The 19,794-nt window shown below is 48.3% G+C and overlaps 1 protein-coding gene across 8 annotated transcripts in view; it reads left to right on the top strand.

Annotated features, from left to right (window-relative positions):
* Window positions 1–19,794, top strand: part of PLXNB2 (plexin B2) — a 334,154-nt gene that overhangs the window by 238,355 nt on the left and 76,005 nt on the right. For all 8 annotated transcript variants that reach the window (XM_065555277.1, XM_042844152.2, XM_065555271.1 and 5 more), the window contains 3 exons: window positions 3,243–3,343; window positions 14,905–15,031; window positions 16,748–16,898. In XM_065555277.1, the coding sequence (XP_065411349.1) occupies window positions 3,243–3,343; window positions 14,905–15,031; window positions 16,748–16,898 (379 nt within the window). The remainder of the gene's footprint in view (window positions 1–3,242; window positions 3,344–14,904; window positions 15,032–16,747; window positions 16,899–19,794) is intronic.

The following is a 19,794-nucleotide window of genomic DNA, read 5'->3' as shown; positions in this document are numbered from 1 at the left end:
TGGGGAAGGATGGACACTTCGGGTGGGTGACAAAAGGACTACGGTGGTGGGGAGGGGTAAGGGAGTGTCTGTGGAAATCTTGTCTTGAGAATAATGGCTTTAACATGAGATGCCATAGGGGGAAATGAATCAGTTCAATGAATGATAAAGTACGTATTGTGTAGACTAGATACTACAAAGGTAGTTGTTTTTCAGAAGATTGCAATATTTCAAAATCTGGTTCCATTCTGATTCAAAACAAACCCGCAAAATTTCAAACTTCTTCAAACTGGGAAAGGTGCCCAAGCTCTGGGACAGGCCATCTGGCAGGCCGCCCAGAATCATGAAACCGGAAAGCCCTGGCGTCCCTAGTAGCCATCCAGGAGGGCTGCGGAGTAGCCAGGCAGGCAAGGAAGCAGGAAAACAACCAGATTTCAAAAGTTGCATGGTAGACTAGGTTCTGTCAGGTCCCTGCCTGGTTTCTGGAGAAACTCTGTCAAAAACTCTATTACACTGTCTCCACAGGGCATTTCAATTTCAACAAATCAGAAGATTGCATTGTAGTGTAGACTACAAATTCTGAATGCTGTGAATCTGTCAGTCTAAACTCCAACGGGCGCTCTAATTTGGAGTTTGTTTTAGCTTTTTTCTAACTATCTCACTAAAAATAGTAAGGATGCAGTGGTACCAGCTTCAGTGTAGTGTAGCAAGGGGATAACATAGCCAGGGAGCCAGGCAGGCTTGTACAGCCCACATTGCCATGTCCTCACTGCTATTTTTAATAAACTAGCTAGATTACAGCTAGTGTGGGTACATCTACACAAGCTGCAAATTGCACACTGCTTGTTGCAGGATAGACCTAACCTTAGTTTTCTTCCATAAAATATGTATTCTGCTTCGATACTATTGTTATTTAACAGTAGGTGCTGTATAAATATGGAAGATGGAAGCAATGTAATTCCATTAATCGCAATGAACAGTCAAACCCCCCTCACTTACTTTTAGTAACTACATAACTTGACGGAGACTAAAAGTCTTAAGAGCGCGAAGAAATAAAACAGCATAATTGAAGGGAGGGGAAAACAAATGTTGAAAATTGTACTTCTATTCCTAGTGTACCATGTGGATATGGGATCAGATATTGATATGTCAGAGAATCTAGTGCAGAGTTGCAAATGTAAGACCAATTTAAACTAAAGTAAACAACTTAAGGACTCTATCTGTGCTGATACAGGTACTCAGTGCTAAACGGTAACTGTCAGATGCAGTGAACCTTGTCACTCAGAGAACAAGTGCTGGGTCTTATGTGGTTACCACAGCAGGGACATTATAGCAGAGTGAAGGCAGACATACTAGGTAGTATTGTGCTGGAAGATATTTTGGTGTATCTAATTTAAAACATTAGAACTGGTGGAAAGATGGTAAAGAAGCAAATAGAGAGTATAGTCAGAGAGTGAAAGAGTTTCCTGCTTTCCTGATTCACTTCTCCTCCCATCTGTTCAGTGTTTTCTTCTGTTGTGTAAATAAGCAGTGGGTGGTTTGGAGCAAACGTTTTTTTTAAAGTCTAGCCACCTCCCACCTGATTCCCAGAGCTCATGCAGAGATCAGGAGAAGTCCCCTGCAGCTTCACTGGGAAATTGGAAAAGACTGCATCACCCCTGCCATACCTATTTTGGTTTATTCAAAGTGTACAGAACTGGTAGGCTCCCAAATTTGGCATGGTAGCTAACTCCCATATTGGGAATAAAACAGCAACCTGTGGCAGTTACATGCCATTATTCTTGGCTTGTTTCCTGTTTAGCTTTTACCAATCTCTTTGATTATAAGTGTCAGAAAATCTGTAAAATGAGCTTGTTTGACTTTTAAAGCTGAATCTCGCAATCTAAACGGAGCAGCTTTTTTTTTTTTAATCCATTAAGTTTACATCAAACTTGTAGAGACAATATAATATCTCTTAGGGCTTGTTCCTGCCTGCCAGGATTATGAAACAAATACTTTGTCATAAGGGAGAGCGAGAGCATCATCCCTTTTAATATTATGTTACTCATGACCATAGTACCAATTAGCGAGAAAGTGTTCCAGGATCTGAACTCCATTTAAGTAAAAATCTAAATGTAAAAACAGTATGAAAAAGAAAAAATGGGGACAAGGACACATCTCAATAGATGGGAACTGTCAGATACTGAAGCTTTTTTTTTTAACTGCTAATGTGCAAAGTAAGAACCATGTTTTGGATTTTCAGAGTAATTTTTTAGCTACCTGCCAGTTGCTTAAAAAAAAAAAAAAGACTGAGTTATGATTGCCAAAGTTTTTGTAGTCTTCAGAAGAAAATCTTAATGGTCAGTAGAAAGAAGAATGTCCTATTTCCTTCAAGAGCTTTTGTGCAATTTCAACATCATAATTTAAAAAAAAAAAAAAAAAAAAGACTGACTGTGCCTTGGCTCACTTTGTCATAAAACAAAGGAAAACAAGGTTATTTACACCCATCACTACAGGAAATCAAAAGCAGAGGCAGTGTGGTTGCTGGGGGTATGAGTAGCATGGCTGCTATTTTCTCCCCTAGTGCTTCGTTTGATAGTTTTACATTGCTTATTTCAATTTCTCCACTTGAATTTGTTGTATGGCAACAAGGGATATGAATAGAGAACTGAGATACCTCTGGACATTTCAAAATTTTCTTGCTTTTGAACATGCTGAACTGCTGCCGGATAGAAATAACACTTCTGGATGCATTTCCAAGCACTGGGTGATAGCACCAACTAAAATGTAAGGGCATTCTAGTCATAAAAGGAACTGGAATGGCTGTGTTTGCCAATCAGTTCAAAGTTAGACATGTGGAAATGCCCATCCTACAGCAGCTATTCTTTTCAGAAGTGGAAAGCCGTTTGTGCAGTGTCTAATGTTTCTGCCCTACTGTTGTCATTGTAATGGGGATTTCCAGAAGGCACCTGCCTAATCTGGGAAAAATGATGAAAGGGTTCATTTCCAGTAAAGCCAGATTACATGTTGACTATCCAAAATATCGCATTATATTGGACAGAAAATTAGATGAGACTTGCAATGCAATAGAGCAGAAAAAAATGTGAAATTGGACTCCAGTCACAGAGTCAACAAGTCAAGGATTAGGGAAGTGATTGATATGTCTCTGTGTGGCCATGGTGAAACCAAGTGGTATACTTTCTTCAGAAATGAAGTTGAGCTAAATTGGTCCTTATTTTCTTTGTTCATATTGTGTTTGGATTTTTTTCATCTTCATTCTCCAGGTGTTTCGTCTTCCTGTCCAAGAATGTGCTAGTTACTCAAACTGTGCGCTGTGTACTCAAGCACAGGATCCTTACTGCGGCTGGTGTGTAATAGAGGGGAAGTAAGTATTGTTGATATTTTGCAGGTGGTGTGTGGGGTGGGTTGACACTGTTCATAGAGAAAGTCCTTATATGGCTGGGTGTAGCAGGCAAGCAAATAAGACAGCAAGGAAGAGAACTGCTAATCCCATAAAATATAAATCAGTCAAACACAGTTTTATTATGAATTGCTTTATAGTGCAAGGCATTGTATGCTGAGCTCACAGCTAATCACAGGAGCATAGGAACTGACACTTGACTGCCATCTATGTAAGCAACTAAATTATTAATTAGAAATATGTATTCTTCTTTGAGTGATAACCCTCAGTGGAATACAATAGGGACTATGCGCCTGCGCTACCTCATGGTTTTGCCTGAGGCAATAAAGGACACAGTGGGTGGCTGGCATCTCCAGTTCCTTCTCATCGCCTCATGGTCCCAGTCAGAGATTCTACTCTATCTCCTTGTGATGTACTTTCCAAAACTTTACAAGAAGACTCTTAGTACTGTTTATAGTTTAGATTTATTATTTTGTATTTTTTGTTAGATTTTTCCTTCTTCATAGTAGATTTAGGACTTGGGATGCTAATTTGGCAGGGTTTCCAGCCAAACTTCCCTCCCACCCCACACCATCCAGTACCCAGGCTTAGGTACTAGATTATGCCGAAGAAGATTATTTATGGGTTCAAAATCTGTGCTCCCTGCTACTTTTCCATCTGCGATGAGCACCAACACTGTTTGTACTGCTTGGGGGAATCCCACATTGCATCCAGATGCAGTATCTGCCTCTATTTCTCTGTCCATACTCAAGAAAACTGGGCTCTCCATCTCAGGAAACACATCATGGAGTTTGCCTTAGAACCAGCATGGGATCCTGGCCATGGAACCCCCCAGTACATCGGCCTGAACAGGTGAAAAGCCCTCCCCCTACTGTGGACCCTCCATTGGGCTCCACCGGTACCAGTGCTAAGGACCCCGTGCCAGGCCTAGCTGTGAACCAAGGAAACATGCACATAAGCATGGCAGTATATCGTCCTCCAAGTCTAAGAAGGACTTGGCACTATCCACGAGTTCCAGCCACAGAGGAACCAAGCATTCCAAGGCTCACAAGACCAAAAAACTATCACACCGATTGCCGGATCCATCGGTACCGATTACAGATCCTACAACTTCTCCAGCTCCATCAGTGCCACGGGAGCAGTCAGTCTCCAGACAGATGCAGTTCTTCTTCGAGTGCTTGCTCAGATCAATTCCAATTAGGTGTGCGCGCGCTGCGTGCATGATCGTCAGAGAATTTTCTACCCTAGCAACACCCGGTGGGTCGGCTGTGGAGCCCCCTGGAGTGGCACCTTCATGGCGCTGGATATATACCCCAGCCGACCCAGCGCCCCCTCAGTTCCTTCTTACCGCCCGTGACGGTCGTTGAAACTGTAGAGCGCGGCATAGCTGTTCTCCACTCTCCCTAGCTTTACTTGTTCATTCTTGTAGATAGTTGTTGGTTATATACTTTTAGATTAGTAGTTTGTTGTTAATAGTTTTGTAGAGTAGTTATAAATAGTTAGCGGGGGCTAAGGGGGCTATTATCTCCCCTTTTCCCCCTGGCGCGCAGCCGGGCTCATGCCCAAGGCTCCTGGCTTTAAGCCGTGCGCGACCTGTGCTAAGCCTATGCCAACGGGAGACCCTCATGACTCTTGTCTGAAGTGTTTAGGGGAGTCTCACCAGACGGACAAGTGTAAGATCTGCAAGGCTTTCAGGCCCAGGACCAAAAAGGAGCAGGACTTTAGACTTAAGCAGTTCCTTATGGAGGCGGCACTTAGCCCAGATCTCCCTTCGGTGCGCCAAGTTCCGGCACCGAGCGCCTCGGTGCGCAGCACCCCAGCAGCACCCTCCGGTACTGCACCATGAGCAGACGTGGATAAGGCCCCACGCCACCGTCCTCCCTCGGCACCGTGTCCACTGCAAGCCCCTCGGCGCCGTTCCCTGTCTCCGGGATATAAAAGACCCCGCAAGACCCAGGACGCTGCCGTCCAATAGGCATCGTGAACACCGTTGACTCCGGCACCGGGTGTAGGGCCGTTGAGTCCGGTGCGGACTGGCTCACCGCCTCGTCCTGTGGTTGAGCCCTGTCTCCCTTCTACGCCGGAGACTTTTGCAACGGCGAAAGACCTTACTGCCCTTACGGAGCCAGCACCATCTCAACCCGCGGCACCGCATCCCGTTCGCACGGTGCAATCCAGGGACAAGCCTGCCCTGATACGCCCTCCATCTCTGAGCGTGGACTTGGGGCACCGCTCCCGGTCTCGGAGCAGGTCCCGACGCCGCTCGCAGTCCCGGCACCGATCTTCATCTCTGCGCCGGTCGTACTCGCGGCCCAGATCTTCCTCTTGGCTCCGGTCTACTTCTCGCCATCGACCTGAGCATCGGTACCGGTCGGAGTCCAGACGCAGTTCCCGGCACCAGTATGAGCGCCGTTCCCGTTCGCGAGGCCGCTCCTGGCACCGAGACTACAGGCGGTCTTTGTCTTCGCGATCCAGATTTGGATCCCGGTACCGGCATGGCCATTGGCACCATTCTCGATCCCGGTACCGCTCACCAGCACCGCACAGAGACGGCTCGCCTGTGGACCAGCACTGCTCGGCACCGTACCAGGACGAGCCCCTGCAATCACGCTTGGCGCCACCCTGGCCCTTGAGATCGGCGTCTCGCTCGTCGGAAGGGGCTTCCCGATCGGCATACCCTGCTCAGGGTCAGGCTGCAGACGACTTGGGTCATTGGTAGGAGGGGGCAGAGGACCCTAGACAGGACCCTGCACATTGGTCTTTCTGGACCCCATGGGCATATCACCAAGCTCAAGGAGCTCCACCAGCGGCCTCTCGCTCGGCACACTCTGAGCCCAGGGTACCTGAGGCCACCATCTCCCGTCCTCCTCCAGGGGGCATGGAGGCTCCAGTGCCGACACCCATGCAGGCCCCAGATCCTGGTGCAGGGGATCCTGCACATCAGGGACCCTTGGAGCCGGACCCTCATCTGGATCCTTTACCCCCTGAGGCGTCGTCCTCATCCTCCCCAGATGAGGCGGTGGCGAGTACAACAGCCTCAGACCCACCAAGACTTGTTGCGTAGGGTGGCACAGAACATGGACCTACAGGCTGAGGAGATAGTGGAGGTGGAGGACCCGGTGGTGAGCATCCTCTCAGTTGATGCCCCATCCCGGGTGGCGTTGCCCATTATTCGTACGATCCAAGCTAACGCTAATGGCATATGGCAAACCCTGGCCTCCCCTCTTAAGACCATGAGTACCTCTATACACATCCTCCTCCGTGTTCACTAGTAGTCTCCTCAGTAAACGCAAGAGCGCGTCATGGTCAGCAGGCGGCAGTGCCCAAATCGAAGGATGCCAAACGCTTCGATTTGTTTGGGCGTAAGGTTTACTCAGCGGGAGGATCTGCAGCTCAGAGCCGCAAACCAACAGGCGCTCTTGAGTCGGTACAATTACAACTCATGGAATTCCATGGGTAAATTTAAAGAGTTGGTTCTCCAGGACTCGAGAGAAGAGTTCGGGGCCCTAGTGGAGGAAGGTAAAAAGGTGGCTAGGATCTCCTTGCAGGCCTCCCTGGACATAGCGGACTCTGCCACCAGGACACTAGCATCTGGGATAGCCATAGATGCGTCTCCTGGCTCCAGGTATCGGGGTTACCGCCAGAACTGCAGCAGACCCTGCAAGATCTGCCGTTCGAGGGCCAGGGGTTTTTCTCTGACAAGACGGACTCTCAGTTGCAGAGCCTCAAGGACTCCAGAACCATCATGCGCTCCCTGGGGATGCATGTCCCAGGACCCCAGCGCAGGCCTTTAGGCCCCAGCCACAAAGGTTCTACCCTCCTCCTCCTCGTCCAAGACAGGACTTCCCCAGAAGGCGGGGGCGAGGTGGTAGACGGAGGTCGACCGGCCCCCAACCCGGTCAGAACCAAGGCCCTCCTAGACCACCTTCAGGACCTAGGCAAAATTTTTAAAGGTGTGCTCGAGGACGGCGTGCCAGCCACTACCCAGGATCCATTCCCTTTCTTTCGGGATCGCCTCTCCCGTTTCCACCGTGCTTGGTCCCTTATAACCTCGGACCATTGGGTCCTTCGCACGGTAGAGAGGGGATACGCTCTCCAGTTTTCTTCGTTTCTTCCCCCCCCCGCCATCCCCCGTCCCCATCCCTCTTCAGGGACCCTTCTCAAGAGTGTCTCCTTATACAGGAGGTTTTTGGGCTTCTCTCTATGGGGGCCAGAGAGGAGGTTCCGCCAGAGTTAAGGGGCAGGGGGTTTTACTCCCGCTACTTCCTGATCCCCAAAGCAAAAGGGGGTTTGCGACCCATTTTAAATTTACGCGGACTCAACAAATTCATAGTAAAGTTGAAGTTCCACATGGTCTCCTTGGGGACCATCATCCCTTCCCTGGATCCTGGAGACTGGTACGCTGCCCTCGACATGAAGGACGCATATTTTCATAGAACAATCTACCCCCCACACAGGCACTTCCTTCAATTTGTAGTAGACAATGTGCTCTACCAATTTGCCGTCCTTCCCTTCAGCTTGTCCGTGGCTCCGAGAGTGTTCACCAAATGTATGGCTGTCGTGGCAGCATACCTTCGTCGACAAAGGATACAGGTGTTCCCGTATCAAGATGACTGGCTGGTGTGTGGCCGCACCAGGGAGCAAGTTCAAACTCACGCCCAGATAATACTACAAACTTTCCACGAGTTAGGCATTTTACTCAACAAAGAAAAGTCTACTCTGGAGCCAACCCAGAGAATAGAGTTTATCGGGGCAGTCTTAGACTCCAGACTTGCCCGAGCTCTTCTGCCAGACACTCGGTTTCACACCATCACAAACATTATCCACGGACTCCAGGTCTTCCCGATCACTACAATAAGGACATGACTCAGCCTGTTGGGACACATGGCCTCTTGCACTTACGTAACCAGGCATGCCAGACTTCGGCTTCACCCACTTCAGGCCTGGGTATCATCGTTGTACCGTCCTTATCGGGACAACCTGAACATGGTGGTCACGGTTCCGAACTCGGTCTTGACCTCTCTCACCTGGTGGCTGGATCACAAGGCGGTTTGCGCAGGAGTGCCGTTTCACGCCCCACAACCCTCCCTGCACCTGGTCACAGACGCTTCATCTCTAGGTTGGGGCGCTCACTGTGGGGAGCACCATACCCCGGGCCTGTGGACTGCATCCCAACGAGCTCTGCACATCAATGTTCGAGAGCTGATGGCGGTGCGCCTAGCCTGTCAGGCATTTCTCGGTCTCCTACATGGCCGTTGCGTGTCAGTCCTCACAGACAACACCACAGCCATGTTCTACATCAATAAGCAAGGAGTAGCCCGGTTGTCTCTCCTATGCCAAAAGGCCATTCGCCTGTGGGAGTTCTGTATTGCCCACTCGATACATCTCATGGCATCGTTCCTCCCTGGTGTCCAGAACACTCTAGCGGACCGTCTGAGCAGATCCTTCCAGACGCACGAGTGGTCGATTCGCCTGGATATCATCCATTCCATCTTCCAGATGTGGGGATTTCCCCAGGTCGACCTGTTCACCTCACTAGCCAACAGGAAGTGCCACGTGTTCTGCTCCCTACAAGGGCAATCTCCAGGCTCCCTGTCGGACGCTTTCCTACTATCGTGGAGAGACCGGCTGTTCTACGCTTTCCCTCCATTTCCACTGGTCCACAGGGTACTGCTCAAGTTACGCAGAGACAAGGCACGTATGATTCTAGTCACTCCAGCTTGGCCAAGACAGCACTGGTACACCACGCTTCTGGAGCTATCAGTACAAACTCCGATCACGCCTCCCTTGTGCCCAGACTTGATCTCTCAGGACCACGGCAGACTCTGTTACCCCGACCTGCAATCGCTCCACCTTACAGCGTGGATGCTGTATGGCTGGATCGGACAGAGCTACGATGCTCACATCCCGTGCAACAGATTCTACTGGGAAGTAGAAAGCCCTCTACACGGACCACTTAATTAGCCAAGTGGAAACGTTTCTCCTGTTGGTGTGAGCAGCAGGCCACGCCCCCCTTGCAGGCGTCTATTCCACTTATACTTGAATATCTCCTATCCCTAAAACAGCAGGGCTTGGCGATATCTTCGGTCAGGGTTTACCTGGCCGCTATATCGGTGTTCCACCTAGAAAAACACGCTTCCTCAGTCTTCTCTAACCCGATGGTTGTCAGATTCCTCAAGGGCTTAGACCGGCTATACCCACAGCAACGTTAACCTGTTCCGGCGTGGGATTTTAACCTGGTTCTCTCCAAGCTCACAGGGACCACGTTCGAGCCATTGGCTACCTGCTCACTCCTTTACCTATCTTGGAAGACAGCCTTCCTTATAGCCATCACTTCAGCGAGACGTGTTTCTGAAATCAGGGCGCTCACGTCTGAGCCTCCATGCACAGTCTTCATAAAGACAAGGTGCAGCTTCGCCCCCACCCTGCCTTTCTTCCCAAGGTGGTATCAGCTTTTCATGTGAACCAAGATATATTTCTCCCGGTCTTCCATCCTAAGCCGCACGCCACCCGTCAAGACCAGCGTATGCACTCCTTGGACGTACGCAGGGCCCTTGCTTTCTATATTGAGCGTATGAAACCGTTTAGGAAGACGACGCAACTCTTCGTTGTAGTGGCCGACCGGATGAAAGGTTTACCGGTCTCCTCGCAATGTCTCTCCTCTTGGATCACGTCCTGCATTCGTGCTTGCTACGACCTGGCCGGTGCCCCGACGCCACACCTCACTGCCCGCTCCACGAGGGCCCAAGCCTCCTCAACTGCCTTCCTGGCTCACGTCCTGATCCAGGACATTTGTAGAGCGGCGGTTTGGTCATCGATCCACACCTTCGCCACTCACTATGCGCTTGTACAGCAGTCCAGAGACGATGCTGCATTCGGATCAGCGGTTTTGCACTCAGCGATGTCTCACTCCGATCCCACCGCCTAGGTAGGGCTTGGTAGTCACCTAATTGGAATCGATATGAGCAAGCACTCGAAGAAGAAAAAACGGTTACTCACCTTTGTAACTGTTGTTCTTCAAGATGTGTTGCTCATATCCATTCCAAAACCGCCTCCTTTCCCCACTGTCGGAGTAGCCAGCAAGAAGGAACTGAGTGGGCGCTGGGTCGGTTGGGGTATATATCCAGCGCCATGAAGGCGCCACTCCAGGGGGCTCCACACCCAACCCACCAGGTGTTGCTAGGGTAGAAAATTCTCCGACGATCGTTCACGCGGTGCACGCACACCTAATTGGAATGGATATGAGCAACTCATCTCGAAGAACAACAGTTACAAAGGTGAGTAAATGTTTTTTACTGGTGCCAGCTCCTCCTGCAGAACGGACCATTGACCCCTGGGAGACTCATAAGTGCTCTGGGTCCCCACAACTTGTTTGCACTAGAAGGGCTGTGGGCTCCACATGCCCTGATCCGATCACCAGCTTGCAGTGATTTGTCCTCTGCTTCTTCCCACCACCTCCCATTCTAGTGGTTCTGAAGGCACCATCATTTGGAGTGGTTTCCAGCTCCTCTGATTAGGATGATATGGATGTCAGTCCACTGATTCTGTTTCGGAAGCACGACTACCGGAAGGTTTTGATGGCACCGTGGCAGTTCTCCATCTTGCTTTACTTGCAGAGCTGGCATCTGGCTCCGTGGTTACAGGCTATGGATCAGTCAACAGCAGGGTCAACCAGATTGGCCATTCTGGAGCTTGTGGCCCCAAAATTCACCCTTTGAACAGGCCTGCTTCCCATCGTCCACAACCGTAGTCGGGTAGGCACTCCGATATAGCGTTGGACGATGCACTGATTAGTTCAACTCCGATGATACCAGCGGATCCGGAGAGGCATCCCTCATCTTCTCCAGACGTGGCCACATCTTCAATCCCCTCCTCCCCACTGGATGACTATTGACAGTTCCAGGAACTGCTGCAGAGAAGAGCCAATGCGCTAGGGATCCACTCAACGAAGTACAGAATAGTCAACACCAGCTGCTTGACATGTTGCACATTTCAGTACCAGTGAGGGTGACCCTACCTATCAATGACGCTATCCTCCAGTCAGCACGCACCCTGGCAATGTGTACACCCATCCTGAAAGGGGCTAAAACGACGTATTATGTTTCCCTCCCCTCTGCCCCCAAGGGGTCAAAGTTCCTATTCTCTCATCCTTCATCGAACTCATTGGTCATCCAGGCAGCATCAAAAAATTCAAGCAGCAACACCCCCGCTCCACCCCATCCAATAGAAAGGCTAAGAGGTTAGACCTCATGGGCATAAAGGTCTCCTCGGCAGGGCTCCAATTTCATATTTCAAATTACTTAGCTCTGATGAACAAATATGATTTTATTTACTATGGGCGATTGGCAGTGTTCGCAGACAAGCTACCCTCACAGGATCGCAGTCAATTCCAGGCAGTTTTGCAAGAAGGCAGGTTATTCACCACGTCCATCCTACAGGCCGCAGTGGATTCTGCAGACATGGCTTCCCATGTCTGGGCAATGGATAGTCTCATGAGGAGGGAATCCTGGTTACACTCCTCTGGCTTCCCTAGGGAAGTGCAGAGCATTGTAGAGGACCTTTCATTCAACGAATCGCATCTCTTCAATCAGAAGACAGCTGAGACCCAGCACTCCCTAAAGGATTCTAGAGCCACTTTAAGACCTTTGGGTAGCTACATACCAGCACCCAAGAGGAAATTCTACCACTCAAGCACAATCAAAATGCCCTAAGGTACACAGACCCCGTCTGCCTATATCGACTGCCAGTCATCCACGCAACACACCCATTCGTTGCATAAGCCGTATTTCTGAGTGTCCTTAGAGAGCCGTCAACCACTCTCTGTACACCCTGCCTATCTCCTTCGGGGGTGCCTCAAACGCTTTCTACCAGCATGGAAAACAATAACAATGGACAAGTGAGTCCTAGATATTATTCAGAGCAGCTGCATCCTACAGCGATGCCCCCATCTCACCCTCCACCTCAGTCCACACATGGATCACCCTTTTGCTGTGGGGAGCTGTGGAGTTAATCCCAGACCCCTTTCAGAGAACAAGGTTCTACTTGAGCTATGTCTTAGTACCCAAAAAGAATGGAGGATGGAGACCAATATTTAATCTTGACACCTCAACCATTCAATTTCCAAACCGAGATTCCACCTGGTCATGCTTGCAACAATCATTCCCTCCCCAGAAAAAGGCATGTGGTTTACAACTCTCGATATGCAGGATGCCTACTTCCATACTGGTATATACACCCAACACATAGAACGTTCCTGAGGTTCAAGGTGGGACCTCGACATCTTTAATAGAGCGTTCTCCCATTTGGACTTACCACTGCCCCACAAGTGTTCACAAAAGTTTTCTTGGTGGTGGTAGCTCATCTCAAATGTCAGAGTATCCTCGTTTTTCCCTATCTAGATGACTAGCTGATAGTAGCACAGTCCAAGGAAGAGGCCTAGAAATCAACATCACAGCTGCTTCTAGTCCTCTCCTCCCCGGGGGTTAGCTTCAATATGATATCCTTTTGACAGTCGCCTACCTATCGGTCACCCAGAACATGATTGCCAACAGTCTCAGCAGAAACTTTGCAACTGACCACAAATGGGAATTGCACGACTTGGTAACCACCGACATCTTTGGTTGGTGGGGACCCCCTAGTGAGGGATCTTTTGGCATTCCACCACTATTGTGGCACAGGTGGGCTGTGGAGTTTTTATAGCATGATGGGTGGGCCTCAGAAAGAAAAAGGTTGAGAACCCTTGCTCTAGTGCATGATTCCGCATGGACACTCTTTCCCCCCCCAGAGCAGCTGTCCTCCGTTCCACAGTCTCCTCACACCATCCTCCCACATAGGCACTGCTTGCTACTCACCTTCAGTGGAATACAGTAGGGACTATCACTCGAAGAAGAAAACCAAGTTGCTTACCTATAACTGGAAGGCCTTCGAGATGTGTGGTCCCTATCCATCCTCCAACAGATCTGCGGTAGAGCAGGAACTGGAGACGCCGGTGGCCCACCATGCCCTTTATCGCCTAAGGTGAAACCACGAGGTGCTGCGCGTGTTCAGACCACTGAACAACACTACTTTCAAAAGCTATGGCTCTGGGCATATGGTGCATGCGTACAACCCTCAGTGGAGTACGGATAGGGACCACCCATCTCGAGTTACAGGTAAGTAACTTTCGTTACATTCGTTACAAGATAACATTCGTTATCTATGAATGTGCTGAACAATCTTGGAATGTCTCTTGTTTTTACACTGCATTGATGGAGTCAGAATAGGGGGCTACAGCCTTATAGCTCTGCTTCTGACTGCAAGGTTAATTAACCCCTTGTCATGAGCCGTTGGGATTTCATGATAAGAGTGCTTGCTGTCCGCACAAAGGCGTTATTTAATTATGGTATGCAGATAAATTTCAGGTCTCTTGCTTCCTGTCTAAAAATTTGAACCATCACATTAAGTTACAAGCTTGATGTGAAGCAGAATACGCCAGCCAAGGTTATGCATTCCATGCAGGTTTGTGTAATACACTATAGCTTTATCAGTCTGTACGTCGGTTAGCATATATATAAACCTGGGGATTCAGAGTATATGAGCAAGTTCAACTTGAACTTCTCTTAGGCTACTGGGAGCTGAAGGCTGTGTCATATATCATACAAATGGCAGTTTTCCCTAGCTTTCCCTTCAGATTTCTGATATAACCTCTGACCCCAATATTGCAAAGTATTAATGGTCTCTGTGAGACACGGGCAAACATGCATTTTTGTACATTTTCTAGTATTTTATTAATTTACAAGGAAAATCTAGAACTCATTTTTGAAGTTTTACTTCATTACACCAAATTATAACCCATGATTAGACACAGCACTTCACCAATTGTGTGTGTAGGTATATATGTGTGTACACATACACACTCAGTTTATATATCTACAATATTCAGAAGGTAGTGTGCCTATTAGAACAGTACAATGATTTTATTGTTACTTGAATGCTGTTGTTTTAATATTAATATTTGAGTAAATGTCTGGAGGCATTAATCAGGATTGGACTCCATTGTGCTAGGCACCATACAAGAGGTGTAAATGGTGTACAAGGCTGGCCCAAAGTTTTGTGGGGCCTATTCAGCTAACTTCCCTCCTATAACGAGGTCTGTCACCTCTTAGAACCAATGACACCTTCCCTGTCTGCCTCCTATCTTCCGTCTGTGACAATCCCCCTTACCTATTAGTGAGACTCCACAGCCCCTGATACCCCTGCCTCCTATAGTAGCTAAAAAAGCCAGAAGATGGACCTGGAGGGGAATCTTTCAAGCAGGATTGTCTATTTTTATGGAATGTAAAATGGCTTATAGGTAAATATTTGTGTTTTGTTTTATCATTCAGATGTCTTACAAGCAGCTATTGTGTTATTATTAAAAACCTCTTCTAACTGAAAGTGAAATTGTCAATACCTAATTTTTTTTTTGAAGAAGTCATTTAAAACAGGGAACACTGATCTTAATCAGCTTTGCATTACATATTTATATTGTGTTGTCTTTTTATCAGCTGCACAAGGAAGATAGACTGTGAAAGAGCTAATATGCCGAACCATTGGCTGTGGAGTCCAGATGGTGTATGCATGAATATTACTAGTGCGCATCCTCAAAATATGAGTCGCAAAGCCCCTGTCAAGGTATGAAAAATAAACGTTTTGCCTATTGTATGCTTAAAGTACACATATAGTTGCTATAAGTAGCATATCAGAAAAATACTTATCGATATCGATTTGTTTGCGGTGGTAATTTGAAATAGTATTGAAAGAAGCCTACATCTACTCTTTTAGCTGCCATATTTGCGGGCTGCAATTACAAAGAAGAGTGTTTTTTTTGTTTTGCTTGTTTTTTAACTTTAGCTGTAAATAAAAGTGGCACATGCTGTTATGGTTGTCAAAATGCTTCTGTTTGAGTCTAGGCTACGTTTGTCTGTATTATGGGGAATAGTTTTTTTAAGTTGAAGATCATTGATTAAACTAGTGTAGCTTTTGTTTATTTTTCAGTTTATTAAATGCACTTATCCAGTATGTTCTATAAGCACATGTATGAAACGTTAAAATAATACACAGCACATTAATGTTAATTAAATGGGCCATCTCCAAGAGGGTTCCATTCCCTCTCAGTACCCACTTGCAGCTCACTTAGGCAGAAATTTGAATCAACAGTTGAGCCTTAAACCATGCTTTGAAAGTCAACTAGTAGTAGGAACACAGGAATTGTCACATTGGGTCAGACTAGTGGTCCGTCTAGTTCAGTGTTCTGTCTCTGGGAGTGGCAGATACCAGGTGCCTCAGAGGAAGGTGCGAAAAGCTCAGCACTAAACCAGTATGACCCCAATTAGAGTTTAGCTTTTAAGCCCTGAAGCATGAGAGTTCATATCTGTTCCAAAACCCTTGCATTTTGTTTTAGTCTTTACTGTTACAACTCTGGGTATTCCTCCTCATTCATATAAATATCTAATCCCTTTTTGAATCCTGCTGAAGTCTTGAAAGTCAGGCTCTGATGGACCAGTGGAAGCAAGCTGCTGAGTTGGGACCACTGATAATACCCTGTCAATATCCCCAGATGTTCAGATCTGAAAACTATTAGTGAAAGTGTCCCATTTGATCAGGACTGATCTGGTGGAGAACAGAGAGAACGAGAGAAGACACTCAAACCATATTGAGCTCTATTAGATAAAAACCTATGACTTGAATCGTACCTGAAAGTGAACAGAAAGCCAGGTCTCCCTCTGGTTTTATGTATTCTCTATGGGTAATACACTAAAGCAAGCAGGCAGATACATTCTGCTCTAGCTGAGACTTCCCGAGTGGTCTTTGACTCTAGCTCTATTCTAGAATGCCTTGTGATAACCCAATCAGGAGATAAGCAAGGTGTGAGTGTCCATAGGGAACTGACCATTTTAATAAATCCATTGCAGGAGAATAATCTAAAAGAAAATCATCTGTCTGGAAAAAAGTCACAATCAAAACTGTGAAAATAACATGGAAATCACTATCCTCCATTTAATTTACTCTTTCCTGTGATACATCCAAGCTTTCATTGTGGTCCATCTATTCACCACAGAAATGCTGTAATTTCTAAAGTAAGCTGTCTCAGAGGGGGGAAAAGAGGCTATCTAATTACTGACTGTAGTACCGGTGGCTGTGGAAAAAGGGGACAATGAGAAACTATAAAAACAGAACCAGTAATTAACACACCAGTGTCCTGGAGCATCAAAATCCATAAAAGCACTCGGTCGCCATCTTAATCAGTCGCCATCTTAATCGGTCTCTGACCTTGCTCATTTTTGTTTGAGTGGTGGTTGTTTTTTGTGACATTTTTTCTAAAATAGAATTATGCCTTTGTGTTTACAGGTAGAACTGACTGTAAGTCCGTTGCCAGAGTTAACTGAAAGTGACACGCTTTGGTGTCAGTTTGGTGAAACAACCAATATTGCAGAGTTGAGAGATGGGACTATTATTTGTGATCCTCCCACTACAATTCCTCCCACTCCAAAAGGTCAAGGTAAGGACACTGTGCTGCCTCCCATTTATTTTATGTGGGATGATCACTACCATTGTAATCCTCCATTATCTATCATTTGCTTATAAGTTTTTCCAAGTTCAACCTATTGGGCTGAATTTTTTCTTGATCTCTTCCTAGTTTCAGCAAAAAACAGTGCAGTCATTTCCATGCATGAGGTTAGTGGAAAAATAGTTCAGTCAAAGTTAATTTTTTCCAGCTATTTTTTGAACAGCTCTAGCACTTCCAATGTTTGCAGCAGGAACTTGAAATGAGGCAGACGGGATCAGAGATGTGCCTTTTCCTGTACTCATGAAAATCTGTCTAGATTTGATTGACTTATCAGTCCCCCCCAAATTGACATTTGCACATGTGCAGTAGAGCTTGTTCAGCACTTGCTTCTAAATTTTGTGAATTTCCAAAGTGTGCCTGCCTGTTTCCCTGCACCACAGACCATGCTTTCTCATCTGGCAGTTCCCTGCCTTATTCACTATACACCTTTCAAATTCTGTAACAAACTAGATAGGGGTCCTGCAGGAAAAAATAGTATGTCATGTAATTAAAGATGCTATCCTAATTCTGCATCCCTGTTTGTATGCATTCAGTTTCCATGAGCAATCATGGTTCTTCTAGTGTTTCCTAGCTATTGAGTGCTTAACTTCATAGCAATGTTCCTCTAACATCTATTTTTCGTTGAGTGCTTGCTCATGTTGATTTCATTCTGGGTGTTCACGCGACCACGTCAGGGCTGGCTCCAGGGTTTTTGCCGCCCCAAGCAGCCCCCCCCAAAAAAACCTCCCAGGTCGGAGTGAAGGATCCCCCGAATAGCTGGACCTGCTGCCCCCCTCGGGAGTGGCCACCCCAAGCACCTGCTTGCTAAGCTGGTGCCTGGAGCCGGCCCTGGACCACGTGTGCGGCCGTTGCACGTTTTTGCCTTAGCAGTACCCATAGGGCTGGCTGTGGCACCCTCTCGAGTGCCGCGCTTATGCCGCAGTATATCAGGCACCACCATCCCTACGCCCTCTCAGTTCCTTCTTACCTCCCGTGGTGGTCCGAGTTTCTTTCTTGCTTAGCAAGAGCTAGCGGTTTCTCCTTTTGAACTTTGTGCCTTAGGGCCTTTGTATATAGTTTGCATATAGTAGTGTTAAGTAGTTAAGTGTGTGCTTGTTAGTAGTTAGGGTCCCAGCGGGGACTTCGCCCCAGGCGGGGCATGCCCCGGTGTCCCGGGTTTAAATCCTGCTCGGACTGCAACAGGTCTATGCCTGTGAGTGACCCCCATAGCAGCTGCCTTAAGTGCTTGGGGGAGTCACAAGTTAGGGAGCAGTACCGGATCTGCAAAAACTTTTGGCCCCACACCCAAAAGGAGTGGGATATCCACTTCAGGGCTCTCCTGATGGAAGCCGGGTGGAGGGTGGACTCTAAGCCATCCATGCAGGTCGCACCACACAGTGCAGCACACCGTTGGCACCCGGCTCCTCTTGTCACTGCTCACCTTGGCCGGTGCCGAAGAAGAAGGCCAAGAAGTGCTCCCCAGCACTGAACGTGAAGGGTCAGGGGTTTGAACACTGGCCGGCTAAACCCAGGGTTGTGAGTTCAATCCTTGAGGGGGCCACTTAGGGATCTGGGGCAAAATCAGTACTTGGTCCTGCTAGTGAAGGCAGGGGGCTGGACTCGATGACCTTTCAAGGTCCCTTCCAGTTCTAGGAGATGGGGTATCTCCATTAATTAACTAATTTATTTATTTACCTAACAAGGGGTCTGGGCCTGCCTGCCCAGCTACTGCAGAGCCATGTGATCATTCCCCCCCGGTTGGGGCTCCGAGTCCCCTTAAAGGTCCGCCACCAACTCCCGGGAGTGGAATGGAACCCACTCCCCTGCCTGCACCGTCGTCATCGCAGGGTCCCCAGGTGCAGAGAGAGCACAGGTTTCCACCTGCTCCAGTGACGACCTCAGTGCCGCAGGACTCGACTAAGGCTCCCCAGGAGGGCAAGCCTGCCGTTAAGACCCTTTAGGGGACAGGGGAACACTGCCTATCAACGGACAGAAGACATCGATCTTCTCTGCCACGTTGAGAATCCAGGGGCATGTCCCAGTCGCATCGTCCGATGCCCAGGCTGACATCCAGATCCCCTCAGCGCTACTCACCGGCATGGGGTCGACGCTCCCCCTACTATTCCCGGCACCGCTCACTCTCTCACTGGTCGTCCTCCAGGTGTTGGTCCCAATCACCGGCGCAGTGGGAATGTTCCCTGTCTTGGCACTGGTCTCCCCAACACCGGCACTGTTCTTCCCAGTACAATCATCAGTCAATTATGCCTAGACAACAGTCACCAGTAGCCATGACCAGTAAGCAAACATAGGCATCGACGGCTCCTCCCTGGTCGCCGGAAGGTGGTTCCTCCAGGTCCCATCAGCATGATTGGGCACCGGAGCTCGCTCCCTTGTCTGCGGCACTTCAGTGGCAGCACAGCCAGTGGCCAATGTGGTGGCCATATTGGAACGCATCGGGCGTACCAGTTGTGGTGATGTCCCCTTCCCAGCACTCCTTGGTGGCTGTATTGGAGCATCAGTCGGTGAGTACCAGAAGCCCTTTCCGAGGTTGGGGCGGAGGAACCTTTGCCCATCCCTAAGCCTCCTTCTCCGAAGGTGCTCGAGACCCCAGCACCTCCACCAGCAGTCCAGTCTTCCTCGTCATCCCCAGACGAGGTGCTTGTGGGACCTTCCAGAGCTAGCCCGCTGGATGACTTTAGGGAGCATCAAGCCCTTCTCTGGCGCGTAGCCAAGAACTTGAGGCTCGAGGTGCAGGAGATGGCAGAGCAGGAGAACACCCTCTTCAATGTCCGCTCGGCCTCTATGCCTGCCCGGGTCGCCTTGCCCATACATGATTGGGTCCTCAAGA

The sequence above is a fragment of the Chrysemys picta genome, chromosome 1 (assembly GCF_011386835.1).
Source record: "Chrysemys picta bellii isolate R12L10 chromosome 1, ASM1138683v2, whole genome shotgun sequence".
Classification (NCBI taxonomy): domain Eukaryota; kingdom Metazoa; phylum Chordata; order Testudines; family Emydidae; genus Chrysemys; species Chrysemys picta.
Note: the sequence above shows the minus strand (reverse complement) of the source record. Positions and strands in the feature narration are given on the sequence as shown.